Source organism: Chrysemys picta, chromosome 2 (assembly GCF_011386835.1).
Source record: "Chrysemys picta bellii isolate R12L10 chromosome 2, ASM1138683v2, whole genome shotgun sequence".
Classification (NCBI taxonomy): domain Eukaryota; kingdom Metazoa; phylum Chordata; order Testudines; family Emydidae; genus Chrysemys; species Chrysemys picta.
In genome coordinates this window covers 252,449,557-252,461,707 of record NC_088792.1, presented here as the reverse complement: position 1 = coordinate 252,461,707, position 12,151 = coordinate 252,449,557, and the positions used below count along the sequence as shown (strand labels likewise).

Sequence of the window (12,151 nt, the reverse complement as noted above, 5' to 3'; positions counted from 1 at the left end):
TTAAGCATGTAAGTTTTTGCAGGATCAGGGCCTGAGCCATGTATCAGCTGTGGTTATTGTGTAGGACAAGTCGCATAACTACATTTCAGTGTCCTGACTGTTAGACCATTTACATGTTTTTGTTGTTGTACTACCAATCCCTCAGTACCAAGTGAAGAGTAGTTATTCTAGGCTCATAATAACTGAAAGAAAATTTTCTCTTGGCTTGCACAACCACAGGAAGAAGGAAATTAAATAAAGGAAATCAGTAAAATGATCCACTGGCTAAATACCACTTGCATTTGAGGAAAGCTAGACTAATGAACAAATTGCCTTTCTGGTCATAAATCCACATGTGTCAGTTGTGCTGTTTGCTCACTGGTTGCTTAGCTCAAAAAACCCAAAGCTACTTTTGCTAACTACTCTAATCTATGTACTTTTTAATGGTGTATAGCACACCTAGACAGGCTCACTTGGAAAAGATATTTTGGTGAAAAATTGATAAAAAAAATGTATCATTAGGTTATTTGCAATGATTTCTGAAGCTCCTAACTACAGAAAATATTTATAAAGTTATCAGCCAGTTACACAAGCATGAACAAAATTAAAGGCTTTTAGATCCTTTATTACAATTGAAATATGTAGGGTCTTTTAACATATTGCCTTATTTGCATATGTATTTCTTTAATTTCATGACAATGCAACCTCAGTGGGCAACACTTAGCAAAGCCTATATTACCTCTCTGAATCCTTTCTATTATATGGCCACACAGGCTGGGGAGAGCTATTAATCCCATAGAACTCAGAGAGTATCTGATTCACAGTGCCACCTGTATGGGATTTAGTAGCTATCTGTTTGATAAGTGCTGTTGAGATAGGAACTGCACACTCTGATGGATCATCCTCTTCCCTGTCAAATGAAAGCAGAAACAGAAATCAATTACAGCACTAGGTTGTCCAAACTATGGCTAACATTTTCTTTAGTGCAGCATTATGAGCGCACTCTGAAACCTGAATGATCTCATAGGCAACCAGGATTAAATTAACCAGACATATAACAGAAAATGGACTCCCAAAAACTTGGTAGAATATGGCATCACAGGAGATGGTAGGAACTTTTTTTTCCAAAATGCCAAAACTGGCGCACTTAATTTGTATGCTCAACATAAATAGATATGGGTGCAGTAAGAGGAACTGCAGTGTTTACAATATTCCATCGTATCATTTTCAGCAGGCCATGCAGTTATCTGTTCTATACATGCAATGAAAGGGAATATTCTTGGAAGTAGTGCACTGAAAGTGAAATGACAAACGATGACTCCTTTTTTATGGTAGGCATTTTTAGGAAAATGCACAAGTTATACCTGGCTTGAAAAGTCAAGTGATGGGTAAGATCAGGCTCTATATTTTGCAATGATTTCTCCTGCCCTTTTCCTGGAATCATTTGTGTTTCACTCAACCCCAGACTTCTTTTCTCCAAATGTATGATAATTGGATCTGGAAGATGACTCCTCATGATAAAAAGAGGGCTGAAAACAATCTAAAAAGAAAAACAAAAGCAAAACAGAAAAAACAAAAAAAACCCACAACACACTAACTTAATGTTAATTCTATTCCAGCTGCTGAAACAAGCTGTTAATAAATCTTTGCTCTGGGTCATTCTGACCTTAACTTATTTCAGAACACGAAAAGGCCACAGAGCTATACAGAATTCGGAGAATGGTGAATGCACTCACTAGTCGTTGTTGTACTTGAGTGTTGGGTTCTAATGTCAAAACTGTGCACCACACATAAGTAATTGAACTGTTTGAAGATGGCACCTGCACACAGAGAGATGAATAGACAGCATTAAGATAGATTATTTTTAGCTTATAAAGCTGAACATTTGATCACTATCAGTTAGAACTCTGAGTTACTGTAAGTAAGAAAGTAGAGAAGAGAACACTTCACCACTTTGAGTAACATTGCTTGCTCTCTTTTTTTAAATTTACATAGGAAGCTAAATATGTGACATATTTAAGGTATGCAATACCATATATTTTTACTCTAATGGAGTCTAATAGGACTACTATAATTAAGGATGCAATCAGAAGTTCCTCTATCAGCTATCTGCTACTGATGAGAGGAGGGAAGGTAGTTTGGACCAGAAGAAACTGCCATTCCGATGAATGTACATGGATAATCAGCCTGTGAGGTTTCCACCAGGTACTCTAAACTGGAATTTGCAAAGAAGCCTGGGAGTTTTAAGTGGAAATTTTTAAATGCTATACTCAAACATCTATTTATCTTCATACCTGAATGACTGTGCTATATTCTGTGTGTTTGGAACTGAGACATACATCTCTTGACCAGTCTTCATCTCCTTTAGCTTTCACACTCAACTCCGTCAGCTCATCATTTTCTAGAACATAGGTAGGCAGCTTTTGTGTGGCTGTAAGGCAGTCAAAATGTTCTTTAACAACTGCCTGCCCATCTTGACCAATGTAGTGCTGAACCACTTTTAATTCGATGCTGTCAGCCAGATAACTACAGACCATCTGTCTTCCACAGATTATGATCTAAAACATAAAAATAGACAACCGCTGCATTACCAATTTCTGAAAAGAAAACTCAAAGGGTGTCACTGTGGAATTAAATTTAAGAGACAAGATTCTTCAAATACCTTAGAATGTATTGTTCTTAAATTGCTCTTGAGTAATTTTACAAGAACAATCTACAGTGAAAAAAATCAAGCAATGTTTTGTTTCTGAGAGTTGCTGAAAATGATGGAGAGTGAGCTCTTTAGATATTCCAACAGTGTGTTGATTTTATGAAGAAAAATATTCTTATGACTGGCCAAATGCATTGATAATTCAGAGAACCATAATTATTAAGATACCCCAAACTATGTTAAAATAACATATGGATTTGATGTAAATGGATATTATGCAAAAAATTCAGGTAAGGTCCTGCATGGTGTTAGTGTCCTCAACTCCTACTGAGCACTTTGTAGGATTGCACTCTGTGGCTGTAGTTATGTCTTTGCCTTTCCCTGATGTCCCTATATATTGCGGTTCTCTTAGCATATGGTGTCATCGCTATGGATATTTTGAGTTGTAGCCACAATGGCTTTTGAAGGGTTCCACTGAAACCCCAAATCCTGGTCACTATCTAGGGTTCACTTTCTCAAAGGAGCATGTCTCTGCAGTATGTTTACAGCTTTCAAACTTACCCTGAAATTAAACTCCCATTTAAACATTAAAATAAAAAACAAAGCTTCAACCAGCTCTGAGGCCCTCCACACTATGTGTATTAAATAGGTCTACCTAAAAATTGGCCAAACAGGTTGAGAGTTACTACTGTCCAAATCAGATGAATCACTATTGAGTAACACAAGGTGCTCTCCTATGTCTATGGACTGAATGTGTTATGTCCACCATATGCCCTGGCTTCTGCCAATTGAGGCAGAACTATTACAATATTATTACAGATATATTAACATGTTATAGGAAAACATCTGCACAGTAGCCCATTGTGTGGCTATGCCAGAAGGAGAACAGGAGTCAGTGGATGTGGTTTAATTAGGCTGCAACTTTATTCCTAAATGCTCTGGAGTACCCAGCAGATAAAATTGTAGAGTGCAGGTAATTCCATAATCATTTATATATTCCTGGGGGGGGGGGGGGGGGCTGCTGTCAGCTTTCCCCCTTTACCCATCCTGGTCCCCACCCAGCCCGCTGCTGGAATCTAGCTGCATCCCCCTTGAATGAGAGTTAAAGGGGCCATAAAAGAGAAGGGGTTGTTTCCCTGCTGTACAAGTCACAGGAGCACTGAATCCTTCCTCTTTCCGTTCCTTTAAAGAACATGTCCTCTGTATTCCTTACCAATCCACTTGATCTGATCACCGTATCCCTTCCCCACAGAGTACCTGCACTGGACATCCATGCTACGCATACTTAAAGAGTCGTGCCATCATAGCTTAACTCCATTTTATTTTTTGCCCCAACTAAGCTTTAAGTGAGGAAGGCAAAAAAAAAAAAAAATAAACAACCCACCTCACCTTGGCCAATTTGGTGGTGAGGGAAAAAATTCATTCCCAGCCCGCTGAGAAAGGAGTGAATAGTGTAATGCCCACAGCAGATCATGACTAAATCTAGTATTTTAACTACTTTTGTGGGTGAGAGGGTAGGTGCTGCTCTGCCTGGTCCAGGACGGGGGAAATGGGTCAGTATCCCCAGGCTGACCTGGTATGAAGCTGCCATAGCAAGTAACTCTTTGGCTCTCTGGCCCTTAAAGGGACAACACACCTTTTGAAATTTTAATTCGGTCATTTCTTTTCCCCCCTCTTTTTCAATAACCTAAGGGTCTGAGGCACACTACTGAATAAAAACATAAAGAACATAACACATTCCTACTTTTCAAGAGTACAAAAATGTGCCAGAAACTGTATAACTTTGCACTGTTAGAAATTATAACCCAGGCAAAAGGATGTTTTACAAAATGTGTAAAAAATGTGCTGAGGACTAAGATTTTGTGTGCCAAGATTCATACCAGAGTGAATTCTTACAGCAGAGTCATATTAACTCCTGAAATAATCTCTATAATGTAAGTCCTGCTAGTCTCATTAAATATTATGGCATTAGTGAGCAACACTACAATTACAGGGAAATATTATAATTTTAAAATGGATTATTCAGTATTTATGTAAAAAGCATAATCTAATTTACTCAGATTAAAAATGATTCCCCTATACTGTACATAAGGGCACTTACTTGTTTTTGCACTCCACTGAGCTGTTGAATCTTGATGATAAGTGATGCTGTCCTGCCTTTGTACTGAATGGTTCTGATAAAGGTCCCTGCATTGTCCACACTGAATGGCTCAGACCAGCGCCAGTTTCCCCAACCTTCAATGCAGATGTGTAACAGCTGGAGAGGAAACAATAATTCTTTCAATGCAGAACGACAAAAAAAAGGCTTGCACTAGAATATGAGTTCCAATGTTGGGAAATGTTTCTATCCATAAAACTTAAAAATGCCAAGCAGATATTTTCATTGAAATCTGTGTAACACCCATTTTTCAGAATTGCTGACTACACAAAGAATAATGTAGCACTCTGAATGATTATATTACAGTATTTCCAAAATAAATTTCCATACTGTATACTGCAAGTAATTTATGCTCTTGAATGGTAAAGATCTAGCACAACACTTGTTAAGAAGAGGCCCTGCACACTATAGGGCAGGGCAAAGAAAATAAGAGAGTTCCTTTACTGCTCTGGAATGCCACTCTTTTTACGGTTAGCAGGTACTTCAGATACAGGCCATTTTTAAAAAATCTTTAAGCTGTCATTCATGAATACAAACCCCTTACCCCCACCCAAAACAATCATTTGGGGAGTGGGGGCAGCTCAATTGTTCTCATAAGTATATCAAATGTATCAGTATTTAAATATATTGTTTAGAAATGGGGAACATCTCATTTGAATCAAAGTGGTGACAAGGGGCTTTTGCAGGCATAATGATACCATTATAGTTATATAGTTATACCAGTATCAGTCCCCGTGTAGTCACTTTTATTCTGGAATAGGAATGCCTTTTTCTGGTTAGCTTAAACCGTTTCTAAGGCAATGAAGGGCTTGTCTACCTGGTGCATCACTATGCACTATAGGGGTGTAAATTCTAGTGCACACAAGCATGTTGTTTACTAACTCTCTACATGGATCTTGCTGGAACACACTCAATGTTCCCTAGAGCACATTGACATAGTATTATTTGAAGCAGTATTACATGAACGTACACTAAGGAACTTTTAGTGTGCACAAGAAGATCCACACAGAGAGTTAGTACAAGACATGCTTGTGTATACTAGAATTTATACCTCAGCTGGTGCGCACTAATGCACTCTATAGACAAGCCCTCAGTCTTTCATCATTCAAAAAGTCTTTCAACACAGTATGTACCTATCCCTAGTCCATGGAGATTCTGTGAGCCAAAGTCCTCAGCTAATGAAAATTGATACAGTTCTTTTAAAGTCAATAAAATTACATCAATTTACTCCAGCTGAGGAGCTGGCCATTTAGCTTTTATATAGATGATTCATGGTTATGCAAAGTTAATAAAGGATAGTTACCTGTTCTGTAACTGGCATTCTTTGAGATGTGTTGCTCAGGTGTATTCCACTATAGATGTGCGTGCTTGCCACGTGCACCGGTGCCGGAAGTTTTTCCCTTAGCAGTATCTGTAGTGGGGGAGCACCGCTGCAACCCCTGGAGTGGCGCCGACATATCGAGCCATAAAGGGGGCTGCGTGCTCCCCCCACCCTCAGAGGGGAAGGAGGGCAGGACGTGGAATACACCTGAGCAACACATCTCGAAGAACGCCAGTTACGGAACAGGTAACTGTCCTTTCTTCTTCGAGAGATTGCTCATGTGTATTCCACTATAGGTGACTCCAAGCTATACCTGATGGAGGCGGGTAGATGTTTAAGTGTAAAGTTTTAAGGGTTACCTGGGTGGAGCACCGCCCTACCAAACCCGGCATCATCCCGCATTTGGGAGACGATTGCATAGTGCGATGAGAAGGTGTGGACAGAGGACCACGTAGCAGCCCTACAGATGTCCTGAATAGGGACAAGAGCCACATAGGCCGCTGACAAGGCCTGGGCTCTCTTCACAACAGGAGGCGGGGGAATCCCTGCCAGGTCGTAACAGGTGCGAATGCACGAGGTGATCCAGTGGGAAATCCGCTGGGTGGACACTGGTCATCCCCTCATGCACTCGGCCAATGCAATGAACAGCTGGGGAGACTTCCTAAATGGCCTGGTTCTGTCCAGGTAAAAGGCCAGTGCTCTGCGCACGTCTAACATGTGCAGGCGGCATTCCTCATTGGAGGAATGGGGGTTAGGGCAGAGGATTGGGAGGAAAATATCCTGATCCATATGAAAAGCCAAGACTACCTTCGGCAAAAAGGCAGGGTGAGGGCGGAGCTGCACCTTATCCTTATGGAAGACCGTATAGGGCGGTTCAGAGGTCAGGGCCCTGAGCTCCGAGACCCAATGGGCTGAGGTGATAGCCACTAAGAACGCCACCTTCCACGACAAGTGGGACCACGAACACGTGGCTAATGGCTCAAAGGGAGGCCCTGTGAGGCGGAAGAGCACTAGGTTCAGGTCCCAGAGCGGGACCGGGGGTCTGGCGTAAGGGAATGTCCGATCTAACCCTTTCAGAAACTGGGCCGTCATGTGATGTGAAAACACAGACAGACCCTGCACCGGGGGATGGAAAGCCGAAATGACCGCCAGGCGCACCCTGATGGAGGAGGGCGCCAGCCCTTGGGTCCTAAGGGAGAGGAGCTAATCGAGGACAAGCTGGAAAGACGCGGAAGAGGGAAAGGAACCTCTATCCCTAGCCCACCTAGAGACCCTATACCACTTAGCCAGGTAGGTTCGACGCAGGAGGGCTTCCTACTCTCCAGCAGGACCCTTCTCACATCCTCAGAACACCTCCCTTCCTCCTCATTTAACCATGGAGCAGCCACGCTGTCAGGTGGAGCGCGGCTAGGTTGGGATAGAGGAGACGACCTTCCTTTGGGAGAGGAGGTCCGGGCGGAGCGGCAGCCTGCAAGGGGGGGCCGCTAAGAGCTGCAGTATGGTCCCGTACCAATGTTGATGGGCCCAATCTGGGGCTATGAGGATAACCCTCGCCCCGTCTGACTTCACCTTCTGCAGGACCCTGCCTATTAGAGGGAAGGGTGGGAAGGCGTAAAACAGGGGCCCTGACCATGGGATCAGGAACGCATCGCCCCCATCGGTCTCTCCCGCCCTGGAGCAGTCGATTCTGGGCAGTGGTGAACAGGTCTACCTGGGGAGTGCCCCACTGTTCGAAGATCCACCTGGCCACCTCCTTGTGCAGGGATCACTCGTGATGTTGAGAGAACACCCTGCTCAGGCGGTCTGTGAGCGTGTTGCTCTTGCCGGGCAGGTAAAAGGCCCGCAGGAGTATCTCGTGGGCTATACAGGAGCTGGGCTTCCTGGCATAAAGCCCAGGAACGCATGCCCCCCTGCTTGTTTAGATAATACATGGTAGTTGTGTTGTCCGTGAGGACTCTGACCACCTTCCCCTCTATGTGTTGGCAAAAGGCAACGCATGCCAGGCGCACGGCCTTGAGTTCCCTGACATTTATGTGCAGGGTCAGTTCCCCTGGTGACCACATACCCTGGGTCCTGAAGTCCCCCACGTGGGCTCCCCAGCCCAGGTCCGAGGCATTGGACACTAGATCTAGCGAGGGAGGGGGCTCTCGGAAGGGGATACCCCGGAGCATGTTGCTCAGAAGGGACCACCATTGGAGGTCTGCCACCACTGTTGGAGGCACCGTGACGACCTGGTGCAGGCCGTCCCTGGCCTGGGAGTACTGGGAGGCCAGCCAAAGCTGAAGGGGCCTCATCCGGAGTCTGGAATGCCGCACCACATAGGTGCATGCTGCCATGTGGCCTAGGATTTGAAGGCACACTCGTGCCGTGGTTACCGGAAAGGTCGTGACCGAGGCGATGAGAGCTTTGAGCGTCTCGAATCTGTCCCGTGGGAGGGAGGCCATGGCCACCCAGGAATCTAACAGCACCCCTATAAAGCTTATGCACTGAACTGGGATTAACGTGGATTTCTCCTCGTTCACCAGTAGGCCTAGATCTGCGCAGGCGTCCAGCAGGAAATTCATCGGCTGCTGCACCAGAGACCGAGACCGGTCCTTGAGCAGCCAGTCATCAAGGTAGGGGAAGATCTGCAGCCCTTTCCTCCTGAGGTGGGCCGCCACCACCACCATACACTTCGTAAATACCCTGAGGGCAGTAGAGAGGCCAAAGGGAAGGACCATAAACTGGAAGTGGTCCTGACCCACCAGGAAACGGAGGAAACGCCTGTGACCCGCGAAAATGTGGATGTGGAAGTACGCATCCTGGAGGTCCAGCGCTGCAAACCAATCCCCCTGGTCTAGGGATGGAATAATAGAGGCCAGGGACACCATGCGGAATTTGCAATGAACCGGAAAACTGGTTGAGATTCCGCAGGTCGAGGATGGGCCGAAGCCCGCCTTTCACTTTTGGGATGAGGAAATATCTGGAGTAAAATCCCTTGCCCTGGAATTCCCTTTCCACAGCTCCCAGGGAGAGGAGGCGCTCTACCTCCTGGTGGAGGAGGAGGGTATGCTCTGGGTCCCCAGACAGCTCCCGGGACGGGGGATGGTTGGGGCGGGGTTGAAACAAACTGCGACCTGTACCCTTGGGAGATGGTGCTGAGGACCCATTGGTCCGACGTTATACGGGACCATTGCAGTCAGAAGGCCGATAAACGGTTGATAAAACGCAACTTTATTAACTGGGGGGAGTACAATGGCAAGTGGCATGGTGACCCCCCTTAATGAGTCAAAAACGCTGTTTTCCTGGCCTCTTGGCCTTCGAGGGCCCGGGCCTTGGCGCCGAATGGGATTGGTGCTGGGACCGATGCCTTTGGTCTCTCTGCCGCTTAGGTGGGGGTTCGTATCTGCCCCGAGCCGAAGGAGCAGAGGTTTGAGGCCTGGGCTTGTCCTTAGAAGGCAGGACTTAGAGGCCCAGCGTCTGCAGGGTGGTGCGGGAATCCTTCATCCCATGCAGACGGGTATCTATCTGGTCGCAAATAATGCTTTGCCATCAAACGGCAGGTCCTGCATTATTGACTGGGACTCCACAGACAGCCCCGAGAGCGAGAGCCACGACGCCCTTCGCATGGAGGCTGCCGAAGTCATTGACCGAGTGGCTGTGTCAGCTGCGTCCGAAGCCGCCTGGAGAGCTGCTTTGGCTGCCGCCGCACCCTCCTCGACCAGAGGCCGGAACTCCTTCTTGTCCTTATCTTGAAGAAGGGGTTCGAACTTGGGGAGGGATCCCCAGAGATTAAACTCGTAATGGCTCAGCAGTGCCTGGTGGTTGGCCATTCTGAGCTGGAAACTGGCAGACGAATAAACCTTTTTACCAAAGGTGTCAAGTCTCCGAGCGTCCTTGTCCTTTGATGTGGGCATGGGCTCGCCGTTCCGCGCACAATGGTGGACTTACTCTACCACCAAAGAGTTCGGGGCCAGGTGGGTGTATAGGTACTTGTGACTCCTTGCAGGGACAAAATACTTCCTTTCGGTCTTCTTGGAAATGGGGCCAAGAGAGGCCGGGGTCTGCCAGAGGCCGGTGGTGATGTTGGCCACCCCCGGATGGAATGGGAGGGCCACCCACCCCGTACCGAGGAGGCAAGGACATTAAACAGCGTGTCGGAGGGCTCCTCCATCTCCTCAGCCCGAAATTTGCTGCCACCCTCCTAAGCAGCTCTTGGTGCGCCTTGAAGTCCTCTTGAGAAGAGGGAGGCGGTACCGCAACTGAATCGCCCGGCACCGAAGAGGTAGATGGTGTGGTGCCCTCAGCCACTGACGGCATTGTAGGCTCGACGTCTGGGTAGTGTCCTGTGGTTGATGCCGGTTGTTCGGCGCCTGAGGAGCTGTCTCTGGATTCCCTACGGTGCCTGTGGCCACGGCGCCTCGGTGCCGGGGACTCTCGGGACGGACTCGGAGCACGGCCTCTGTGACGGCAGGCACTAGAATAGGAGCGCTGGTGCCGATGGCATCGGGACCTGTTCTTCTCGGACTGACTCAAGAGGTGTCGCCTCTTGTCACCTCCTCTATGGCTCTGGAGACCGGAGGAGTGGGACTCGCTCACAGAAGAGTCGGCACGCGGAGTTGACATGCAACACAGGCCTCTGCTCGGCACCTCGACCCTGGAAGGTACCTCGACCTCAGATATCTCCGGGGAGGGCCGATGGGTGCCCAAAGGCAGCTTTCCACGGGACCGGGAGCCCAACTGAGGTGGCGCTCCTGGCACCAGAAAGGCTAGGATATCACGCGTGGCCTGAGCTGCCTCTGGCGTCGAAGGCATGTGCACTTCAGGCGACGCTCGCGCGGACGGGACCAGACTACTCCGCTCTGCGCGAGTCGGAGGTCTGTCCTGATGGGGATCGTGGGCTGTCCAACTCGAGTCTGGCCTCACCCCTCTCCTTCTCTCGGCACCTCTGAGTCTTCTCTTGCTTCTTACTGGGACAGCGGTGCTGAGTCGACGACGGTGCCGGGCGCGGAGTCGGGTCGACGCGCCGGTGCCGGGGCCAATGCCGACTCCATTAGCAAAGCATGGAGTCGGATCTCACACTCCCGCTTCGTCCGAGGCTTGAAGAAGCGGCAAATCTTACAACGCTCGCTAATGTGAGCCTTGCCCAGACAGCGAAGACACTGAGAGTGTGGATCACTTCTGGGCATAGAGTTGCGACAAGAGTCGCATGACTTGAAGCCTGGCCCACGGGGCATGCCCCGAGCAGGCACTAACGAAGAAAAGTTCAGCAAAGAAGCAGTTCAGTGAACAAGATACCACTAAGGCTATAAACGCTGCAGCCAAGGCTGGAGCAAGTTCCGACTACCTTCACTGTCGGCAAGAAGGAACTGAGGGTGGGGGGGAGCACACAGCCCCCTTTATGGTGCGATATGTCGGGGCCACTCCAGGGGTCGCAGCGGTGCTCCCCCAGTACGGATACTGCTAAGGGAAAAACTTCCGGCACCGGTGCATGTGGCGAGCACGCACACCTATAGTGGAATACACATGAGCAATCACTCGAAGAAGAAAGTGAGCTTACATATACACAATTAAAACAATAAGCATTTCTTTCCAGAGGGCCATCACACAGTCTAAGCACCCACTTAAGCCCTTAAAATAGTTGTGCAAAGGCTTTATGAAAACTCTCTGTGCAAGGTTGAATTGCACTATGTATTTGGGCATCTGGGGCCGGAAGTCAATAAGAGTTCTGTCAATTAATTGGAAGCAGGAGCAGGCCCATAGTATAATTACTTGTACCAATGAAAAATAAAAGCTGAAAATATTATGTCCTGCCATGTTTAAAAAACAATTGAAAAAGGGAGATTGTGAAGTCTATAGGTCAGGGTTGTTGGCTGAGTGACTGTCCAGATATTCTTCTTTTGCAGTGTCTTAGGACTGCTTTCTACGTTGACCTTCAGGAAGCAGCCACAGTAACTGCCTTCTAAGACTTTACAACTCAGTAGCCTGTTCATAATTTGTGGTGTCCTCAGCACAAGATTACACACAAAACAAAGACATCCATACAGTGGGTGGCTTCTGAATC

At 47.2% G+C, this 12,151-nt stretch overlaps 1 protein-coding gene across 13 annotated transcripts in view; it reads right to left on the bottom strand.

Annotated features, from left to right (window-relative positions):
- The window catches only part of VPS13B (vacuolar protein sorting 13 homolog B), a 943,390-nt gene that overhangs the window by 50,431 nt on the left and 880,808 nt on the right, over positions 1-12,151 (bottom strand). For 11 of the 13 annotated variants that reach the window (XR_010598024.1, XM_065582180.1, XM_065582178.1 and 8 more), the window contains 5 exons: positions 4,731-4,886; positions 2,274-2,537; positions 1,716-1,799; positions 1,344-1,519; positions 719-889 (listed from right to left, as the gene is read on the bottom strand). Coding sequence is in view for 12 of the 13 variants with exons in the window: in XM_065582180.1 (XP_065438252.1) it covers positions 719-889; positions 1,344-1,519; positions 1,716-1,799; positions 2,274-2,537; positions 4,731-4,886 (851 nt within the window). In the remaining variant the exon portion in view is untranslated. The remainder of the gene's footprint in view (positions 1-718; positions 890-1,343; positions 1,520-1,715; positions 1,800-2,273; positions 2,538-4,730; positions 4,887-12,151) is intronic. The other 2 variants (XM_042845066.2, XM_042845067.2) reach the window with 2 other exon arrangements.